Source organism: Bombina bombina, chromosome 5 (assembly GCF_027579735.1).
Source record: "Bombina bombina isolate aBomBom1 chromosome 5, aBomBom1.pri, whole genome shotgun sequence".
Lineage (NCBI taxonomy): Eukaryota > Metazoa > Chordata > Amphibia > Anura > Bombinatoridae > Bombina > Bombina bombina.
In genome coordinates this window covers 748,831,551-748,855,665 of record NC_069503.1, presented here as the reverse complement: position 1 = coordinate 748,855,665, position 24,115 = coordinate 748,831,551, and the positions used below count along the sequence as shown (strand labels likewise).

The window sequence follows — 24,115 nt, the reverse complement described above, 5'->3', positions numbered from 1 at the left end:
CTACAAACAACCAGAATTGTAACCTTGTCAACAAAGCCATCATGATTGCACGTAATTTGATTTTAAAAAAATTGGAAAAATCATACAGCTCCTCCTTTTGGGTTGTTGATTCAGGCAATTAAATTAAAAATTATGGCCTCCATTACATATGCAGCGTAGCCCGCAAAAGCCAGCGACGCTGGTTTTTGCGCGTTTTTGGTATCCTATATACAGCGCCGCATATAAATGCAGCACGTATATTTCACCCGTCGCCCGCAATTTTTACTCCCATAAGCTAACATGGGACCGCGCCGTAAATCGGTATCCAATATCCAGCGCAAGGCCTTACGTGGCGAAAATGGAGAAATCTTACTCCATTTTTATCTTGCCATAAAAGGCAGCAGTAGCAGGCCTTGCGCTGAGTTTGGGAGCACCGTAACTCCCGAAAATGCCTGCAAAAATAAACTAACACCTAACGCATGCACAATGTCTATCTACCTGTCAACCGCAATCCCCCACCGCAATAACTAATAAACTGTATTAACCCCTAAACCGCCATAGCCCACATCGCAATAAACCTATTCTAGTATTAACCCCTTAACCGCCATAGCCCACATAGCCTATTAAATCTATTAACCCCTAATCTGCCGCCGCCAACATCGCCGCCACTATAATAAAGTTATTAACCCCTAAACCTAAGTCTAACCCTAACACCCCCCTAACTTAATTATTATTTAAATAAATCTAAATAATATTACTATTATTAACTAAATTATTCCTATTTAAAACTAAATACTTACCTATAAAATAAACCCTAAGATAGCTACAATATAATTAATAATTACATTGTAGCTATTTTAGGATTTATTTTTATTTTACAGGCAACTTCGTATTTATTTTAACTAGGTACAATAGCTATTAAATAGTTAATAACTATTTAATAGCTACCTAGTTAAAATAAAGACAACTATACCTGTAAAATAAACCCTAACCTAAGTTACAATTACATCATTAACTTAATTAAATAAATTAACTACAATTACCTAAAATTAAATAAAATTAAATAAAATAAAGTAAAGTACAAAAAAACTCACTAAATTACAGAAAATAAAAATAAATTACAAGAAGTTTAAACTAATTACACCTAATCTAAGCCCCCTAATAAAATAAAAAAGCCCCCCAAAATAATAAAATTCCCTACCCTATACTAAATTACAAATAGCCCTTAAAAGGGCTTTTTGCTGGGCATTGCCCCAAAGTAATCAGCTCTTTTACCTGTAAAAAAGAAATACAACCCCCCCAACATTAAAACCCACACACCCCTACTCTAAAACCCATGCAATCCCACCTTAAAAAAACCTAACACTACCCCCTTGAAGATCACCCTACCTTGAGCCGTCTTCACCCAGCCGGGCAGAAGTCTTCATCTGATCCGGGCACAAGTGGTCCTCCAGCCGGGCAGAAGTCTTCATCCAATCCGGGCAGAAGAGGTCCTCCATCTGGGTAGAAGTCTTCATCCAAGCGGCATCTTCTATCTTCTTCCATCCGACGAGGAGCGGCTCCATCTTGAAGACATCTGGTGTGGGGCATCCTTCCTGGCCAACGAACTAACAACGAATGAAGGTTCCTTTAAATGACATCATCCAAGATGGCGTCCCTTGAATTCCGATTGGCTGATAGAATTCTATCAGCCAATCGGAATTAAGGTAGGAAAACTCCTATTGGCTGATGCAATCAACCAATCGGATTGAAGTTCAATCCGATTGGCTGATCCAATCAGCCAATAGGATTGAGCTTGCATTCTATTGGCTGATTGGAACAGCCAATAGAATGTGAGCTCAATCCTATTGGCTGATTGGATCAGCCAATAGGATTTTTCCTACCTTAATTCCGATTGGCTGAAAGAATCCTATCAGCCAATCGGAATTCAAGGGACGCCATCTTGGATGACATCATTTAAAGGAACCTTCATTCGTCGTTAGTCCGTCGGCCAGGAAGGATGCTCCGCACCGGATGTCTTCAAGATGGAGCCGCTCCTCGTCGGATGGAAGAAGATAGAAGATGCTGCTTGGATGAAGACTTCTGCACGGATTGAGGACCTCTTCTGCCCGGATTGGATGAAGACTTCTGTCCGGCTGGAGGACCACTTGTGCCCGGATCGGATGAAGACTTCTGCCCGGCTGGATGAAGACGGCTCAAGGTAGTCTGATCTTCAAGGGGGTAGTGTTAGGTTTCTTTAAGGGGGGATTGGGTGGGTTTTAGAGTAGGGGTGTGTGGGTGGTGGATTTTAATGTTGGGGGGGTTGTATTTCTTTTTTACAGGTAAAAGAGCTGATTAATTTGGGGCAATGCCCCACAAAAAGCCCTTTTAAGGGCTATTTGTAATTTAGTATAGGGTAGGTAATTGTATTATTTTGGGGGGCTTTTTATTTTATTAGGGGGCTTAGATTAGGTGTAATTAGTTTAAACTTCTTGTAATTTTTTTCATTTTCTGTAATTTAGTGGGGGGGGGGGTTTGTACTATAGTTTATTTTATTTAATTGTATTTAATTTTAGGTAATTGTAGTTAATTTATTTAATTAATTTAATGATAGTGTAGTGTTAGGTGTAATTGTAACTTAGGTTAGGGTTTATTTTACAGGTATATTTGTCTTTATTTTAACTAGGTAGATATTAAATAGTTATTAACTATTTAATAGCTATTGTACTTAGTTAAAATAAATACAAAGTTGCCTGTAAAATAAAAATAAATCCTAAAATAGCTACAATGTAATTATTAATTATATTGTAGCTATCTTAGGGTTTATTTTATAGGTAAGTATTTAGTTTTAAATAGGAATAATTTAGTTAATAATAGTAATATTATTTAGACTTATTTAAATAATAATTAAGTTAGGGGGGTGTTAGGGTTAGACTTAGGTTTAGGGGTTAATAACTTTATTATAGTGGCAGCGACGTTGGCGGCGGCAGATTAGGGGTTAATAGATTTAATGGGCTATGGCGGTTTAGGGGTTAATACTAGAATAGGTTTATTGCTGTGTGGGCTATGCCGGTTTAGGGTTTAATAATTAGGCTTATTGCGTTGTGGGGGGTTGTCGGTCTAGGGGTTAATAAATTTATTATTAGTAGTGGGAGGGGGGATTGCGGATATAGGGGTTTTTACGTGTCGGGCTTATTTTTGGGAGGCAGGTTAGACTTTTATGGGAAATTTGATATTTCATTTACTTTTCTTAGGCGCCGGCAGTTTCTAAAGTGCCGTAAGTCACTGGCGACTCCAGAAATTTGTATTTACGCTTATTTCTGGACATCGCTAGTTTATCAGACTTACGGCACTTTATGAATTGCCGGCTGGGTTTATGTAATACCCCGATGTGCAAGGTGAAATTACGGGCAGCGCAGGTTCCCACGGTTGCGCCGAAACCTGCGCCGTACATTTGATCGCGTTTGAACAATACAATATATCTAATTGGCATAACAGGCAAATAAATCTCTTTTTAAGAAATGGCTAAAAATTATCCTAACTAAGCTATTCCATAGGTCTGCTTATTTTGAAAATCTTATATTATGGGATTTATTCCCGTCATCTTGATATTAAAAAAGAGAAAGGAAAATAAAGAAAGGAAAAGAATGGAAGGAGGGAGCAAAAAGGAAAAAAAAAGAGAAGGGAAAGGAAAGAAAATGTTTGGTGGTGGTGGGAACTGGGAGGGTGCAATGCAAAGTACTCCACTTCTCATTTTTTTCTCCTCTCCTTCCCCCCTTTTTTCACACCTTATTCTGATTTTAGTTTAAAAAAAAAAAGCCAAGACCTCAACAGAAAATATGAATGTTTTCTTGCTCTTTTTACTTTGTTTCTCTTACCTAGTTTGATAAAAAATAAATTTAAAAATATTGTATTTTGATTGAGTTTAAAACATGAATCTTTATGACGTGGATTGTCCCCATCCTGTCTGTCCTAAACTATGCATTGTTTTGTATAATCAGCAATAAGCTTATATTATTATGTTTGGATTTTCGTTTCATCTTCGCTAGCTAACTTTGTATTTCTGTTTATTTTGGACAATGTATACTATAAAGTCTTGGAAAATAAACTAATAAACAAAAAAAAAGAAAAAAAGAAGGGCTCAAAGATATGAGGTCTCAGGAGTTAAAAAAAAAAAAGGAAGGCAAAGGGAGAATACATGTGTAAATATGTATTTATATGTGTCAATATGTATTTATTGATATATATATATATATATATATATATACACACACACACACAAATATACACATACATAAATACGTATATATACATATATACAGATAATGTAAATTTGACATTCCAATTTTATATATATATGTAGGCATAGATATATATTGTACCAAAAAAAGATCATATATATGTAGAAATATTTATTTATGAATAAATAGAACAAATTATTGTATGTAAAGAACATTGGAATGTGAAATATTCATATTTTCATGTTGGGTTAGATCACATGAGAATATGCAATCAGGTTTGTGCAAGTTTTTTTTTTTTTTTTCATTTTTATTGCTCCATCGACTTCTACGGGGGAATACGTGATTGCGCACGCAAGTTCGTTTTTTTGCGTTCGTTGGGATAGTGTGCGCGAGCAAAAACAGTTTACTTTCAACTCATTTACGAGCGCATATACTCAAACACGAATGCTCAAGCGGGAGTGTTAATTAGCTACACTTGTAATATGACCCATTATTTATTCTATTTAATTATTAATTAATTACTATTCATTATTTGTTCTATTTAATTATGTTATTACTGTAATTATGTGGTATAAAATAAAAATTATACAATAATTATTGTTTCTAGCACCAGAGACCGTTTTGCATAAGAGAATTGCTCAAGAAATGTAATTGCTAATATGAGAAACTATCAATGAGTTTAATTATGTACCGGCCAGTGTTTCCATATTACTTAGACAGTCTCAGGGACTCATTGCCACAACCCTCATTTTAGGACTGCAGGGTCCTAAACTATAACACAAATATGTTCTTTATTATACTAATCATTAATGATTAATAATATATTTATATAACTTGTGTATTATGGCAATAATATATTGTTTTTTTAACAAAGATGTGAAAAGTTTTTCTAAACCTCTTTCAGGCAACACGTATAATTTGGAAAACGCTTTTGAAGGCTCACATCTGAATGTAGGTTCCTTTACTATGGCGTTTTATTCGGCTTTGTATTCTTTTTCTGGTTGGGATGCCTTAAATTATGTGACAGAAGAAATGAAAAATCCAAAAAGGTATAGTACTGCTTACTAACTATGGCCTAGATTACGAGTTTTGCGTTATGGTGCGGTACGGCTATACCGCTGAAAAATTGGCCATTGCACGTGGAATGGCCGGTAACACATATTATGGGTTGCGGAGGTATAGCTATACCACAAGCATTTTAGCCTGTAACGCAACGTCTATTCCACACTCAAAAAATGACGTTTGAGTGTGGGATTTTCCATAGCGCTGTATTACAGGTTGTGCGGTCCAGCTAAAATGCTGCCCATTAAAATAAAAAATTATCTTTGGGAGGCGGGTTAGACTTTTACAGGCGATGTAAAAAAAATTGTTTTTTTTCTTAGGCGCCAGCAGTTTATAAACTGCTGAAAGTCACTGGCGACTCCAGAAATGTCTAGTTTCGCACATTTCTGAACATCACCACTTTATCTGACTTACGGCAGTATATGAACTGCTAGCGCTGTATATGTGATTCACCCGATGTGCGAGGGGAACTTACGTTGGTTTCAGCAGTTGCGCTGAAACCTGAGCCGCGTATGTAATCTCGCCCATTGTTTTTGGCACTGTGAACCATCTTGCAATTTATACAGAAAATGAATAGGTATAAAAAATCTAAACATACAAATATTAAATATATTTTAAAATGACACAATATTATTCTGATTACTCAGAGTGGTGGATTAACCCATTTACATTTTATGCTCCTACCCATGTCTAAACTCACTCACCGTAGCAAAAAATATAAAAAATAATAATAAAAAAAATAGTTGTACAAAAAGAAATCCTATATAGAATTTCACAAAATATCACATTTTTACATTCTCCTAATTCTCACATTTATTTAGATTCTTTAAAAAATTTTATTCAGTTCAGTCAAATTAAGGCATATGCCCCACCCTCTTGATGTAGTTCCATATGCCTATAGATTTGTCAGGTGATCGCTGAGGCTATGGTCGGCAGCTGATTGCCACCTGGGCATGTGACCCTTTCTTCAAAAGAGGGTCCTCTCCTTTTTCAAAATTGTCCAACTGAAGTACTTATTATGGGGTACTCAGACCTGTTTTATTGCCAAGAGCATCAAAAAAGGAACCTTGAAATCAGGCGATTGCCATTTCTATAGCAATCACCAGCTATCTAAAGGGACATGAGACCCCTCTTTTGAAAATGAGTAATCTTTCCTTTCATCTGTGGGGTATTGTGTGCTTATGTGTTGTATGCTGTTTTTAGAGGATAGGGGCTCTTTTGGATCCACTGCCCCCCATACAATAAATACATTAGATACATTAGCTACATATGGTAATCACCTAATAATAAGCGTGGTAAGACCCCACATCAGAAAGAGGAGGTTCCTTTCTGTGTTTTAATACCACTCTGAGTTCATATCAATCTCTGTTTTATGGGGGATAGGTTCTTCAAAAGTGCCCCCTCAACAAACACTGCACAGGTGTGTTCTTGCAGAATTACCATGGGGATCACCTGAAATTGAGAGGGGTATGTGACCCCTTATTTAAAAGAAGACAATTCCCTCTTTTACATAAGGGGTAACATAACCCTGTAAGAAGCAGGTGATCACTCTTAAAGTAGAAATAACCTGCAGATGCACTTAAAGGTGTTTCCCTGAAGGGGAGGGCGTCTCTAACAGAACCCCTATCTCGCCCTTGTTTATGCTAGAGGAACAAGTGACCCCCTACTTTGAAAGGGAAGACACCCATCTTTCAAATGATGGGTCACTTGTTCTAACACTTGGGAGAGGGAACCTTGGCACCCCTGATGTTACAGAACTACAGTACCCATGATGCTTAGGTACTCTGAAGTCCAGTTGAGCATTATGGGAAATGTAGTTCTGAAACATCTGGAGGGCCAAGGTTCCCCATCCCTGATCTAACACAAAAGTGGGCAATATAGGGGCTCTGTTTTTGGATCCTCACCCCCTCAAGTTGAACATCACATTTAAAAGTAGGTTATTGCCCCTTTAAAGGGACACTCAATCAAAATTAAACTTTCATTATTCAGATAGAGCAGCAATTTTAAACAACTTTCCAATTTGCTTCCATTAACTAAATGTGCACAGTCTTTTTATATTTAAACTTGAGTCACCAGCTCCTACTGAGCATGTGCAAGAATAAGCGTGTATGCATTTGTGAATGGCTGATGGCTGTCACATGGTACATGTATGCATTTGTGATTGGCTGATGGCTGTCACATGGTACAGGGGGAGTGGAAAAAGACATAACTTTTAAAATTGTCAGAAAAAAAATCTACTACTCATTTGAAGTTCAGACTAAGTGCTATTGCATTGTCTTGTTATCCTGCATATCTACTGTGTTGACTGGTCCTTTAAGGGTAATGATCTGCATCTTAAAGGGGAGTATAACCCCTCATTTGAAAGGGAAGACTATCCTCTTTCAAGTGAGGATTCTCTTGTTCCTGTAAAATTCAGGTGATCACTGAAAATGGTAATATAACTAGATATATTTTAGTAACATGAAGATTTTGTTCAAACAATTGCTTAATGTTAGATACAATTATTATTTTTTTTTAAAAAAAAGAAGTTTTTACTTAGAACGTTTTAGCTGAAATCTTGGATTCTCATACTATATATCGTGCAAATATGGAACACAAGCTCTGTCTACTGATCTGGAATAGGGATATTGGCTGAAAGCACTCAAATCTATTCTGTAAAAACAGATATATTACTTATAAAATGCATCATAATAATTATAGCATACTTTTCCTACTAAAATTGTTTTGTTAAAGGGACAGTCAAGTCCAAAATAGAATGGATCCGAAAAATGATTTCATTTAACATAATATGCAGATTCCCGAAACAAAATTATCTAAAAAAAACGCTGTCACCCACATCGCCGAGTCCGCAAAAAACAAGTTACTTTTATCACCAAGTTTGCTTTGTTCGCTTGGTATTCTTAGTAGAAAGCTAAACCTAGGAAGGCTCATATGATAATTTCTAAGCCCTTGAAGGCTGCCTCTTATCACATGCATTTGTATTTGCTTTTCACAACAGGGGAGAGCTAGTTCATGTAAACCATATAGACAACATTGTGATCATGCCTGTAGATTGTGGCAGACACCGCACAAATTGGCTAAAATGCAAGTCAATAGATAATAAAGAAAATGTCATGTGATCAGGGGGCTGTCAGAAGATGCTTAGATACAAGGTAATCACAGAGCTAAAAAGTTTATTAATATAACTGTTGGTTATACAAAACTGGGGAATGGGTAATAAAAGTATTATCAATCTTTTAAAAGAACAAAAATTCTGGTGTTGACTGTCCCATTAAATACGTTTTTTTTTAATATTGTGATGATAAAAAGGAACTTGCGTTGGTAAAATTTACATGTGTTGTAGTTCACGGGCACACCATTTGAAAATCTTGAGTTCTGTTTACATTATCCACATTGATGTGGCCAATTAGAAAGGGATATAAATAAGCAGCTGCACATATCAAGCAATTATGCAGCATGTAGGCAGTGACTAAGCACCCCCTCAGCATAATAGCTGCCCCCCCTTGTTTTTCCCACTACCACTCTGCTATTGGCTTCACCAGTCCCACCTGGTCTCACCCACACCCCACCCCACCCAATCACATGCCTGGTCCTGCCCCTTCTGTTGTGGCCCCACACACCCTGATCCATCCCCTGTTGCAGCCCCGCCCCCAAAATTACTGGAAACAAATATTCTCCATTGTATTAGGATTCTGAATTACACGGAATGCACTCCAGCCTCTTGTTGCTAGGCAGGGTTATGGGCAGATGGATGGTATAGAATACAACTTGGGTGCAAATTTTAAGTCTCGTCTATAGCGCATGAAAACCAATTTTAAAACAAATGAAAATGAGACCAATATTTCATATAAAATTTTAGGTTTCTGTAAGGTTTTAAATATTTTCTTTTGCTTGTTATTTTGCTAATAATTTTCTATTTATTACACACATCCTACTACTTTCTTGGAATTTATTTTTAATTTATTAATTAAAGGGACAAGAAAGTTAAAATTAAACTTTAAAGGTTCAGACAGAGCACTTTTCAATGTATCTGTTAGAAAATGTACTTTGTTCTTTTGGTATCCTTTGTTGAAAAGCATATTAGATAGGCTCTGGAGTAGCAAAGCCTTACTGGGGGCTTGTTTCCATAGAACTACAATTGGGTTTACGTGAGATTGCAAATCGAAAAAACTACTGTTGGAAGTCGCAAATTTCAGATGCTGTGTTTTCCATCATTACTGGCATCCAGGATCCGGCTGCCGAAAAAAATGACACATCCCATAGAAAATAATAGAAACTGAATAGCGCAAAATGACATCCGGTTTTCATTGAACGCGCAACAAACAGGTTAAAACACTGTTGGAAGCTGTCGATAAGGTCTATAATATTATGGTTTACTGAAATAGGTGTGAAAAGAGGAAAAATAAGCTTCTTGATGATAGTTCCCATTTGAGATATTAAAGTTTACAAACAATACAAGTGTTTCGCTTTATAAATTTATTGTAATCTGTAATATTTATTGCTGGCCCAGATATAGGACTAGTTTTAGTTATGTTCCTATTTAAAAATCGTGCTCACTTCCATGGAGTTATTTATCAGTAAGCATTGATTGGCTAATATGCACAACTGTGAAAAGATCTTAGAAAGGAGGGCAATCTGCAGAGGCTAAGATACAAGTTAATCAAAAAGGTAAAAACTAAAAAGTATATTAATATAACAGTGCAGGTTATGCAAAACAGGGGAATGGGTAATAAAGGAATTAGCTATCTTTTTAAACAATACAAATTCTGGAGTAGATTTTCCCTTTAAGGAAAATATTAAGTGTTGTTATTTTTCAGAGACAAAAAAAACCCCATTATTATTGAAGATAATTTAAAGGGCCACTATAGTTGAAAATGACATGCCCGAATTCATTAGAGCATATCATTTTAAGAATAGGGACCCTACACCTCTATGTGGCTTACACCAAAGTGGTTAAATACATAGTACAAATACCGCTCAGAACTTGCAGAGCAATATTGGTCCCAAGCGAAAACTGGCACTGATCCAATCATGGTCAGCAGCTGTTTTCATTTGGGACCAGCAGTAGTAGTCTGTGGATTCCAAGGAGTACTTCTACTATTTAACACATTGCGGGGGTTAAACACATGGAGGTGCAGGGTCGCTAGTCTTAAAATGACATGCTCTAATTAATAATGACCCTATAAGTTGCACCCACTTCTACAAGAAAAAAAAATCCTGCACTCTTCTTGATTGAAGATGAAAATCTCAAAAGATAAGACAACACTTTCTTCTCAGTATAAAAAAAAAGAAGAATAAAAAAAATACTTTTAAAGTAATAGCAATAAATAAAATTAATTAAACAAACATGATGGTTTTGGAATATAAGAGGTTGATTTTAAATATGTTAATTATTATTAACATTATATGCTGTACCAAATAAGCAGCTTAAACACATTTTATGTTATATCTTGAGCTGCCAAATACCTTTTGTATTAGACATTTTCTTTTGGGCTACAAATTTCTATTAGACATCTGCAACGCAAAAAAGATTGTTTTGTTACGTTTATATTAGCTAAATAAATAATTTTGTTTCGGCAAATTAGTTATGTTAAGTTAAATCGTTATTTTGGATCCGTTCATTATTTCAGATCCATTCTTTATTCATATTCATTATTCTATTCAGAAGTTTAGAATAGAATGACTATGAATAAAGAATGGATCATAAATATAGAATGGATCCGAAAAACGATTTCACCTAACATAATATGCCGATTCCCGAAACAAAATTATCTAAAGAAAACGCTGTCACCCACATCGCCGAGTCCGCCAACACTAAATAAAGCTATTGACCCATAAAAAGCCACCCCCCATATCGCCAACACTAACTAAACCTATTAACCCCTAAAACGCCGCACCCCACATCACCAACACTAACTAAACCTATTAACCCATAAAACGCTGCCCCTCCACATTACTAAACGTATTAACCCCTAAAACGCTGCACCCCACATCACCAACACTAACTAAACCTATTAACCCATAAAACGCCGCTCCCCGACATCGCCAACACTAACTCAACCTTATAACCCCTAAAACACCGCACCCCACATCACCAACACTAACTAAACCTATTAACCCATAAAACGCTGCCCCTCCACATTGCCAACACTAACTAAACCTATTAACCCCTAAAACACTGCCCCCCATATCGCCAACACTAACTAAACCTATTAACCCATAAAACGCTGCCGCTCCACATTGCCAACACTAACTAAACCTATTAACCCCTAAAACGCTGCCCCTCACATCGCCAACACTAACTAAACCTATTAACCCATAAAACGCCAGCCCCCTCAACATCGCTGACATTAACTAAACCTATTAACCTCTAAAAAGCCCCCCCACACCGCCAACACTAACTAAACCTATTAACCCCTAAAGCGCCGGCCCCCTCCACATCGCTGACACTAACTAAACCGATTAACCCCTAAAGTGCCGCTCCCACATCGCCGACACTAACTAAACCTATTAACCCATAAAACGCTGCCCCCCACATTGTCAACACTAACTAAACCTATTAACCCCTAAAGTGCCGTCCCCTACATCGCTGACACTAACTAAACCTATTAACCCTTAAAGTGCTGCTCCCACATCGCCGACACTAGCTAAACCTATTAACCCCTAAAGCGCTGCCCCGCTTAATCTAAAAAACCTAAGATAACTAAAAAGAAAAAAAACCTAAGATTACTAAAAATAAAAAAATAAAAAAATAAATTATCCAAAATAATAAGAATTTATTCCTATTATAATAGCCCCATTAAAAAAAAAAAAAACACCCCAAAATAAAAAAAAATAAACTACCAAATGGCCCTTAAAAGGGCCTTTTGTAGGGCATTGCCCTAAAGTTAACAGCTCTTTTGCAAAAAATATAAAACAAACACCCCCTATCATTACAAACCCCCACACACCCCCAACCCACAAAATAAAAAAAACCTAATCTACACATTTCCCCGAAAAGGGTATTTGTATGTATGTATGTATGTATGGGCATTGCGATCGTATGCCGCACACTGAGGATTCAATGCAAGGTACCCCTTTTATATTGGGGTACCGTTGCATTCCTATTGGCTGAAAAATTTAAATCAGCCAATAGGAATCAGAACTGCTTGAATCCTATTAGCTGATTTGAACAGCCAATAGGATTTAAGCAGCTCTCATTCCTATGGGCTGATTTGAATCAGCCAATATGAATGAGAGCTGCTTAAATCCTATTGGCTGTTCAAATCAGCCAATAGGATTTAAGCAGTTCTGATTCCTATTGGCTGATTTAAATTTTTCAGCCAATAGGAATGCAACGGTACCCCAATATAAAAGGGGTACCTTGCATTGAATCCTCAGTGTGCGGTGGACGATCGCATGAAGAGGACCTCCATGTCAGACCGACGGACCTCTGCTTGGACCTCTGCCTCCGCACATCCACTGACCGATTCGCCTCCGCAGGGATGAAGAAGATGGAAGATGCCGATCCCGCGATGGATCAGGATGGAGCCGCCTGGATGAAGATCTTTCTAGACTTCAGCAACTGTGAGTACCGATTTTGGGGTTAGTGTTAGTTTTTTTTATTTTTTTTTAGTTTTTTTTTTAGATTAGGGTTTTAATGGGCTTGTAAAAGAGTTGAATGCCCTTTTAAGGGCAGTAAAAGAGCTGAATGCCCTTTTATGGGCAATGTCCATACAAATGCCCTTTTCGGGGCAATGGTTAGATTAGGATTTTTTTTGTTTGGTTTTTTTTATTTTGTGGGTTTGGGGTTTGTAATGTTAGGGGGGTTTGTTTTAATTTTTGCAAAAGAGCTGTTAACTTTATGGCAATGCCCTACAAAAGGCCCTTTTAAGATTAGGGTTTTTTTATTTTGCGGTGTTTTTTTTTTTGTTTTTTTTATTTTAATGGGGGTATTAGAATAGGAATAATTTTTATTATTTTGGATAATTTAGTTTGTTATTTTTTGTAATAGTAGTTTTGTTTTTTGTAATTTTAGTCTTTATTATTTTTTGTAATTGCAGTTTTAATTTTTTTGTAATGTTAGTTTTTTTATTTTTAGTAATGTTAGGTTTTTTATTTTAAAGGGACACAGAACCCAATTTTTTTTTTCATGATTCAGATAGAGGCATGACATTATAAGCAACTTTCTATTTTACTCCTATTTTCAATTTTTCTTTGTTCTCTTGCTATCTTTATTTTAAAATCAGGAATGTAAATCTTAGCAGCCAGCCCATTTTAGGTTCAGCACCATGGATAGCGCTTGCTTATTGGAGGCTTACATTTACCCACCAATAAGCAAGCATAACCCAGGTTCTCAACCAAAAATGGGCCTGCTCCTATGCCTCACATTTCTGCTTTTCAAATAAAGATAGAATGAGAACAAAGAAAAATTGATAATAGGAGTAAATTAGAAAGTTGCATGCTCTATCTGAATCATGAAAAAAAAAATTTGGGTGTAGTGTCCCTTTAAGCTTTGGATTTATTTTATTTCACAGGTAAGTTTATATTTATTTTAACTAGGTAGTTAGTAAAAAGTAATATTGTAACTAGCTTAGGTTTTATTTTATTACACAGGTAAGTTTGTATTTATTCTTAAATAGGTAGTAAGTTAATAATTGTAACTTTAATTTAGGTGTATTTTAATTATGTTAAAAGTTAGGGGTTGTTAGGTTTAGGGGTTAATATAGTTTAATTTAGGTAGTTGCGATGTGGGGGGCGGTGGTTTAGAGGTTAATAAGTTTAGTGTCGGCGATGTGGGGAGGGGGCAGTTTAGGGTTAATAGGGTTTAGTCAGTGTTGGCGATGTTTGGGAACTGCAGTTTAGGGGTTAATAGTTTTATTTAGTGTTTTAGTTAGTGTCGGCGATGTCGGGGGAACTGCGGTTTTGGGGTTAATAGCTTTAGTTAGTGTTAGCGACGTGGGGGGCAGTTTAGGGGTTAATAGGTTTAGTTAGTGTTGGCGATGTCTGTGAACTGTGGTTTATGGATTAATAGCTTTATTTAGTGTTTTAGTTAGTGTTGGCAATGTCAGGGAACAGTGATTTAGATAAGAACAATGAAAAATTCTGAATATGACTAAAGAATGGATCCGAAAATTCGGAAACAGAACGTTAATATAATTAATATAATTAAAATAAATCTAAATAAAAATTACTATCATTAACTAAATAATTCCTATTTAAAACTAAATACCTACCCGTAAAATAAATCCTAAGCTAGCTACAATATAACTAATAGTTACATTGTAGCTAGCTTAGGGTTTATTTTTATTTCACAGGCAAGTTTGTATTTATTTTAACTAGGTAGACTAGTTAGTAATAGTTTTTAACTATTTACTAGCTACCTAGTTAAAATAAATGCACTTTAACCTGTAAAATAAAACCTAACCTGTCTTACACTAACACCTAACATTACAATTAAATAAATTACATTAATTAAATACAATTAACTAAATTACACAAAATAAAAAAGAAATGATGAAATATTTAAAACTAATTACACCTAATCTAATAGCCCTATACAAATAAAAAAGCCTCCCCCAAAATAAAAATAAAACTGCCAATAGCCCTTAAAAGGGCATTTTGCGGTGCATTGCCCCAAAGAAATCAGCTCTTTTACCTGTAAAAAAAAATACAACCAACCCCCCAACAGTAAAACCCACCACCAACACAACCACAACCAACCCCCCCAAATAAAATTCTATCTAAAAAACCTAAGCTCCCCATTGCCCTGAAAAGGGCATTTGGATGGGCATTGCCCTTTAAAAAGGGCATTTAGCTCTTTTTCTGTGCCCAAACCCTAAGCTAAAAATAAAACCCACCCAAAAAACCCTTAAAAAACCTAACACTAAGCCCTGAAGATCCACTTACAGTTTTTGAAGACCGGACATCCATCCTTAACAAAGCCGGGTGAAGTCTTCATCCAGACGGCATCTTCTATCTTCATCCTTCCAATGCGGAGCGGCTCCATCTTCAAGACATCCGGCGCAGAGCATCCTCTTCTTTCGACGGCTACTGAACAATGAAGGTTCCTTTAAAGGATGTCATCCAAGATGGCATCCCTTGAATTACGATTGGCTGATAGAATTCTATCAGCCAATCGGAATTAAAGTTGAAAAAATCCTATTGGCTGATGCAATCAGCCAATAGGATTGATCTTCAATCCTTTTGGCTCATCCAATCAGCCAATAGGATTTAGCTCACATTATACTGACTGTTCCAATCTGTTTGGGTACAGAAAATGGCTAAATGCCCTTTTAAGTGCAATGCCCATCCAAATGCCCTTTTCAGGGCAATGGGGAACTTAGGTTTTTTAGATAGGATTATATTTGGGGGGTTTGATTGTGTAGGTGGTGGTTTTTACTGTTGGTGGGCTGTTTGTATTTTTTTTTACAGGTAAAAGAGCTCATTTCTTTGGGACAATGCCCTGCAAAAGGCCCTTTTAAGGGCTATTGGCAATTTAGTTTAGGCTAGTTTTTTTTTTTTTGGGGGGGGGCTTTTTATTTTTATAGGGCTAATAGATTAGGTGTAATTAGTTTAAATATTTGATAATTTATTTTTTATTTTTTGTAATTTAGTTAATTGTATTTAATTAATGTAATTTTTGTAATGGTAGTGTAATGTTAGGTGTTAGTGTAAAACAGGTTAGGTTTTATTTTACAGGAAAATTTGTATTTATTTTAATTAGGTAGTTAGTAAATAGTTAATAACTATTTACTAACTATTCTACCTAGTTAAAATAAATACAAACTTAGCTGTGAAATAAAAATAAAACCTAAGATAGCTACAATGTAACTATTAGTTATATTGTAGCTAGCTTAGGGTTTATTTTACAGGTAAGTATTTAGTTTTAAATAGGAATTATTTAGGTATTAATTGCAATTGTTATTTAGATTTATTTTAATTATATTATAGTTAGGGGTGTTAGGGTTAGACTTAGGGTTAGGTTTAGGGGTTAATATATTTATTTAGTGTTAGTGAGGTGGGAGGCCAGAGGCTTAGGGGTTAATAACTTTAGTATAGTAGTGGCGGCGACGTTGGGGTCGGAAGATTAGGGGTTAATAAGTGTAGGTAGGTGGCGGCGACGTTGGGGCAGCAGATTAGGGGTTAATAAGTGTAGGTAGGTGGTGGCGACGTTGGGGCGGCAGATTAGGGGTTAATAAGTGTAGGTAGGTGGCGGCGACATTGGGGGAGGCAGATTAGGGGTTAATAAGTGTAGGTAGGTGGCAGCGACATTGGAGGAAACAGATTAGGGGTTAATAAGTGTAATATAGGTGGCGGCGATGTCGGGGGCAGCAGATTAGGGGTGTTTAGACTCAGGGTTCATGTTAGGATGTTAGGTGTAAACATAAATTTTCTTTCCCCATAGGAATTAATGGGGCTGCATTACGGAGCTTTACGCTGCTTTATTGCAGGTGTTAGGCTTTTTTTTAGCCGGCTCTCCCCATTGATGTCTATGGGGAAATCGTGCACGAGTACGTAAAACCAGCTCAAAGCAGCGCTATAGGGAGGTGAGCAGTGGAAATAACTTGCAAGTTAGTACCGAGCCACTCATAACACAAAACTCGTAATCTGGCCGTATGAGTTTTGCGCTATACCGGGTTTATAAAGAAGGCAAAAAAATTAGCGTGGTGTGCCTTATGGTGCGTTAAGCTCCATACCGCACAAAAGCCAAGGGCTGAGTTTACATGCTCGTGCACATTTTCCCCCATAGACATCAATGGGGAGAAAGTGTTAGAAATAAACTAACACTTGCGATCGCGTAATGGCTAATCGCCGTAACGCAACCCCATTGATGTCTATAGCGAAAAGAAAGTTACGTTAAAACCTAACACCCTAACATAAACCCCTAGTCTAAACACCCCCTAATCCGCTGTTCCCCGACCACAGACACTAAATAAACCTAATACTATGATTAAAAAATCTAACATTACAACAAAAAAACGCTAAAATTACAAAAAATAAAAAAACACTAAGATTACAAAAGTAAAAAACGAAATTATCCAAAATAATAAAATAGCTCTCATCCTATTGGCTGACTTGAAAATGTCAGCCAATAGGAATGCAAGGTATCCCATTTTTAAACTGGTACCTTACATTCAAGCTTCAGTGTATGGCAGTGACCATATGAAGAGGATCCTCCACGCTGGATGTCCGCCCACCGGCGACGATGCTCCGTGCCTCCACAGCTCTGTGACACTGGGATGAAGATAGAAGATGCCGTCTGGATGAAGACTTCTAGCCGCCTGGATGAAGATGGATGTCCAGACTTCAGGAACCGTGAGTAGATTTCCTGGGGTTAGTTTGAGGGTTTTTTTTAAGTTTTTTTGGGGTGTTTTTTTTTAGATTGGGGATGGGCAGTAAAAGAGCTAAATGACCTTTAAAGGGCAATTCCTTTACAAATGCCCCTTTAGGGGCAATGGGTAGTTTAGGATTTTTTTAGATTTAGGGTTTTTAATTTGGGGGGTTGGTTGGGGGGTTACTTTTAGGTGGGACTTAAAAGAGCTGTTCAATTTAGGGTAATAAGGGCTATTAGTAGCTTATTGTTAGGTTAGGGGGTGTTTTTATTTTGGGGGACTTTTTTGTTTTTATAGAGCTAATAGATTAGGGGTAATTTTTATTATTTTGGATTATTATTTTTTTTTGCAATCTTAGTGTTTTTTTATTTTTCGTAATTTTACCGTTTTTATTTTTTGTAATGTTAGATTTTGTTAATCTTTTCGTTGCATTAGTTTTATTTAAATTTGTAATTTCGTTTTTTTATTTGTTCATAGTGTTATGTTGTTTTAATCGTAATTTTGGATTTTTTATTTTATTAGAATAGTTATGTTAGGTTAATTTATAGTTTAATCTTAGTTTTTTTTTATTTTACAGGTAAGTTTTTATTTATTTTAAAATAGTTATATTGTAACTTTTAATTTAAAGTTAGGGGTGCTAGGTTTACTGGTTAATACTTTAATTTAGTGTTTTAAGATGTGGGGGGCTGGCGTTTTAGGGGTTAATAGGTTTAGTTTATTAGTTATGATGTGGGGGGCTGGAGGTTTAGGCATTAATACTTATAGTGTTGGCGATGTGGGGGGCCAGCGGTTTAGGGGTTACTAGATTTATTTAGTGTTAGCAATGTGGGGTGTTGGTGGTTTAGGGGTTAATAGGTTTATTTTATTGTCTGCGATGTGGGTGGGTGGCAGATTAGGGGTTCATAGGTAGTTTATGGGTGTTAGTTATGAGTTTTGTGAAACATTTTTATTTTGCAAAATCCATAACTACTGGTCTCAGATCGCGGAATGGATCGTGTCGGTATAGGCTATAACACAAGCATTTTAGCCGGACTGCACAACCTGCAATACGGCGCTATGGAAAATCCCGCACTCAAATGTCATTTTTTATAGTTATAGGATATAGTTACAAACAAGCAATATTGCAATAATAAAACGCTCAAACACATCAAAGTAGACATGCGTTTTGTTTCATTCTGAATTTGAACAAAATTGATCGAATTCAGAGCTTCGGACCTATTCTAATATCTGAATCAAAACCTTGCCGAAATCGTACTAATCCAAATGAATTTGTTCCGAAATATTCAAATCGTTCTGAGTTATTCGGATGTGCGTGGTGCAGTTGTTTGACTTTGTATAAATAATATTATTAAATCCAAAGAACCACTAAATTGGTAGATAATGAGATATAACTAACAAATAATTCAAATATGAGTGAGATTGAACAGATAAAAGTTTTAATTTTGGTGTTGGACTAGTATGGTAATGTATTGTATGGATTGGATATTTTTTGACCAATCCGAACCGATTTAACGTAATTAACGAGTGACAACGAATCAATTTGAATACATTCATTTTTATTCAAATGAGCATAGTGTCATATTCTTCTACTGAATTCTTGTCCAATCAGATGATTCCTTTTGTTTTGTGGGTTGGATTACTGTCACAGTGATAGTCTTCTAGTCCAATAATCAGATTATTTTACTTTTGTGGGTTGGATTACTGGCACACGATGTGCAATGTGTTTTATTAGTTACATGGGTGTGGTTATAGTGTGCAGGAGTGATGCAAGCATAATTGTCAATCATGCTGCCTGATTGGCTGCACAGTCTGAATATGAATAATAAGGATAAGTGTTTAAATTAAATATACAATTTTTTTTATTAATATTACAGTCATTTTAACAGTGTAATAAATGTTTTAATAATATTGGTTATCAAATCGATTAGAAATCGAATGTATCCGAAATAATAGAACCGAATAAGTTCCAAAATAACGATTTAACAGAATAAAAGTAATTTTGCCGAAATAACGATTCAATCCGAAATTACTAATGGTTCGATTACGTTTTTGAATCCGAATTTGGAACGACACGAATGAAACCAAAACATATTACCGACACATACCGAATGAATCCGACTATATCAAACCGAAAAGAAAAAAATTGAATCGAAAGGAAACGAACCGAAACAAATTTTTCGATCTCGCACATGTTTACATTAAAGCATTTTACCTCTTGCACTTTTAAGTTTCTTTAAGGTTTATACAAGGACAGAAATCTGAAAATTGAAATACAGATAAAACTAGACATGTGCATTTCGTTTCAAATTCAGACAAATTTGATGGAATTCGGAGCTTCGGACCTATTCGAATATCCAAATCAAATCCTTGCCAAAATCATACTAATCCAAATGAATTTGTTTCGAAATATTCGAATAGTTCGGAATTATTCGGTTTCATTTGGATGTGCGTGGCGCAGTTATCTGACTTTGTGTAAATATTAAACTGAAATAAACATAAATACATATGTATGACCAAAAATCCTTTTAGTAAAAGTGACATTGTTTCAGTGATTTATGTGCAGATCTTATCTACATATATACTGTGCACTTGCATTCATACATTGTGTCTGCTCAGAGAGCAAGAAGTGGCATGTATTGGTCGGCAATAATGGAAGCAGGTACAAGGGCATATGTAGATATGCTCCGTGCACAGTAAAAGCTATACTGAAACAATAGTGCATTTTAGAGTACATGGGCATATGTAGATATGCTCTGTGCCCAATAAAAGCTATAACTGAAACAATAGCACATTTTAGAGTACATGGGCATATGTAGATATGCTATGTGCACAGTAAAGGCTATAACTGAAACAATAGCACATTTTAGAAGAGGAATTTTGCTACTATATGTCTTTTGCAAAAAAAATGTATTTTTTTTTCAAATTGAAATAATATATACATTCATGTGTATTTATATTTTGAGTTTGATGTCCCACTAAAGAGAGTATTATTGTGAATTATTTTAAATTCACCAGTTATAAACTACAGACACAAAATGACATTAGATAAGTAGGGCTTGTTGACCCAATCTATTGTTTTTTTTTAAAAATATCAGCTGCCAGCCACATGCAACATCATGTGGTGCTTGAACTTATTTCCAAGAAAGCTACAAGTCATACTGAACCTATTTAAAATTTCCACTACAGATTACACTGTTCCTATTTTGCTTAATAGTTTGAGATTTGCAAAACTGATTGTTCAAATTGAACACTTTTTAAAAATATGTCATCCATTGGAAGGTGGAAAAAAGCCAATAGGGCATATGTATCAAGCTCCAAATAGAGCTTGATGCCCCGTGTTTCTGGCGAGCCTGCAGGCTCTCCAGAAACAGCCGTTATGAAGCAGTGGTCACAAAGACTGCTGCTCCATAACCTGTCCGCCTGCTCTGAGCAGGCGGACAGACATCGCCGGAAATCAACCCGATCGACTACGATCGGGTTGATTGACACCCCCCTGCGGGCGGCCGATTGGCCGTGAGTCTGCAGGGGGCGGCGTTGCACCAGCAGCTCTTGTGAGCTGTTGGTGCAATGCTGAATACGGCGAGCATATTGCTCGCCGTATTCAGCAAGGTCTGGCGGACCTGATCCGCACTGTCGGATCAGGTCCGCCAGAACTTAATAACTAGAGGCCTATATCTGGAATTGTTCACTATATTTCAATATATAACCAGCATCCACTTGAGTAACTCATTTGATTTTAAAGGGATACTAAACCCCCCCAAAAAAATATTTCATGATTCAGATAGAGCATGCAATTTTAATCAACTTTCTAATTTACTTCTATTATCAATTTGTCTTTGTTCTCTTGCTATCTTTATTTTTAGAAAGCAGGAATATAAGCTAAGGAGCCAACCCATTTTTGGTTCAGCACCCTGGGTAGCTAAATGTAGACACCAATAAGTAAGCGCTACCCAGGTTCTGAGCCAAAAAGGGGCCTAAACTTTTATTCTTGCTTTTCAAAAAAATATACCAAGATAATAAAGAACAAATTGATAATAGGAGTAAATTAGAATGTTTGCGTGCGCTATCTGAATCATGAAAGAAAAAAATTGGGTTTAGTGTCCCTTTAATGAACCAACACAAAAGAGAGTTCCTCATTTTAGACATTTCATGATGGCCCATGTTACTACTAACATTATTATGTTCATGGTTTTGTTAGCCTCAAATTCTGTGCCTGCTAATAGGCATCATATACATCAGATACATCTAAATATCATATAAACACACCAAATATGTTAACATGGGCACCTATTTTAGCCAAGGCCAACTAGCTCACTGCATTTCTTTCCTTTCCTAGGCTAACTAGGTCTGTGCCTAGGGCACTAGGGTTTGGGCAGGCAGCACATTCTGTGATATGTTGCTTTCCTACTCCTATGCTCACCACATGGTGTATCACATTTACAAGCTTTAGGCTCTGACAATTATATGAGGCAAACATGAGATAAAATTGTTGGGGTTTGGGAGGAATTACATTTAACAGTGCCTAGGGCAGCACAAAAACATAATGTGCCAATGTGTGAACATTATTCTAACAAGATGAATATCTTTAATGAGCATACTTCAGTCGAGAATAGCAGAAGTATATTACTATGCAATATTTAATGTAAGGCAGTTTGCAATATACATTGATTATTAGCCTACTTAAAATACAGCTAACAATTAAAATAAAAAAATGGCCACAACAAAGAAGACCAGGGACATTATTTCCACCAAGCTTTTTTCAAAGGGTGTGTGTTTGAACTGCAAAAGTCTTTAAGCTGTGCTCACAAAATGACAGTGTGAGCGGTTTTTAAAAACATTATTTTGTATGAAGATACTTTACAATCCAATGCTTAAAAGGTCATAAAAGTGAAAAAAGAATTTGCAATTATGTGTTAGAACATTTTATTAATGTACTGCTGCATGTATTTAACTGTGAATTTAACTCTTGCAACGGGATTAAACACATAGGTAAATCCATGATCCAGAGCAGCAATGCACTACTGGGAGGTAGCTGAAAATATCTGATGAACTAATGACAACAAGTATATGTGTGTAGACACCAATTACCAGCCAGAAGCCTACATAGCTATGTTTTCCATCAAAGGATACCAAAAGTCAGTTAGATAAAAGTAAATTCTATTAAAGTCTCTTAAAATTGCATACTCTTTGTAAACAATAACAATTGTATTTTACTTGTATGTCCCTTTAGATGCTGGAATATTTTAAGCATATATAAAAATGACTTTAATGGTCTGTTAATATATTTCATTCATTCATAAATTAATATTGAGATGAGTGTATATATGCAAGTTCCATAGTTTAAAAATGTGATTTGAACAATATTGTATTTGTTGAATTGCAAACTAAACATGCCTAAAAACATTTTGAGGGTTCAAAATCCACCCCTAAAAAAATCATACTCAAAAGCTGTTTTGTGGCCGTACTAACGCCCATATTACAAGTTGAAAGTAAACAGTTGCACTTGTGCGCAAACAAAATTTGTGCTAAAAATATTAACGTGCCTTTAGACCTAGCATAACGTGTAAGGGTTAAAAAAAAAGGTCATAAACATAGCAAAATAAACTATAACACTCATAAATACACTTTCAGATAAAAAAAAAAACATTTAAACGTTAGTTACATTTTTTACAAGGGTTAAATGGGAAAATGGGATGTTGTATATATCTAAACATGTCTGTGTATATATATATATATATATATATATATATATATATGTCTATTTATATATATATATATATATATATATGTGTGTGTGTGTATGTGTCTATATGTAGATACATGTATATTTATGTGTTTATTTGTGTTTGCCGCATTAAAAATTTACGTTCAGTGCAGTTAGTGAGCAAGCGAAAAATTTAGTTAGCGTGGCCCAAAAGATTTAAATTAAATGAAGTATTTTTATTTTTTAGAATGTTCATTTAACTTCTTGGCTGGTTCCTCAATTTATCTATACTATGACTGCATTTACATAAACGGTCACTAGATGGCGATCATTGAAAATGAATAAAATGGCTAATGCAAACTTTAAGGTATGTCTATATCATACACTGTAAAGAAACATCAGGGCCAGACTGGGAAATCAGACCGGCCTGTGACATTTATAAAGATACAGGCAGATATAGCCAGTGGTCAGTTACAAGAAGGTATAGCCAGTGGTCAGTTACAAGCAGATATGACTTTTTATATAGCTTGTAGTCATTTACAATAATGTATAGCCAGTTGTCAGTTACAAGCAGATATACAGACAGGTATAGCAAGTGGTCAGTTACAAGCAGATATACAGGCTTATATAGCTAGTGGTCAGTTATAGACAGGAATAGCCAGTGGTCAGTTACAAGCAGGTATAGTTAGTGGTCAGTTACAAGCGGGTATAGCCAGTGGTCAGTTAAAGGCAGAAATAGCCAGTGGTCAGCTACAGGCAGAAATAGCCAGTGGTCAGCTACAGGCAGGAATAGCTAGTGGTCAGTTACAAGCAGGTATAGCTAGTGGTCAGTTACA

At 36.0% G+C, this 24,115-nt stretch overlaps 1 protein-coding gene across 1 annotated transcript in view; it reads left to right on the top strand.

Annotated features, from left to right (window-relative positions):
• The window catches only part of LOC128660791 (Y+L amino acid transporter 2), a 217,639-nt gene that overhangs the window by 101,151 nt on the left and 92,373 nt on the right, over positions 1–24,115 (top strand). The window contains exon 4 of the mRNA XM_053714811.1: positions 5,104–5,248. Coding sequence (XP_053570786.1) covers positions 5,104–5,248 — 145 coding nt within the window. The remainder of the gene's footprint in view (positions 1–5,103; positions 5,249–24,115) is intronic.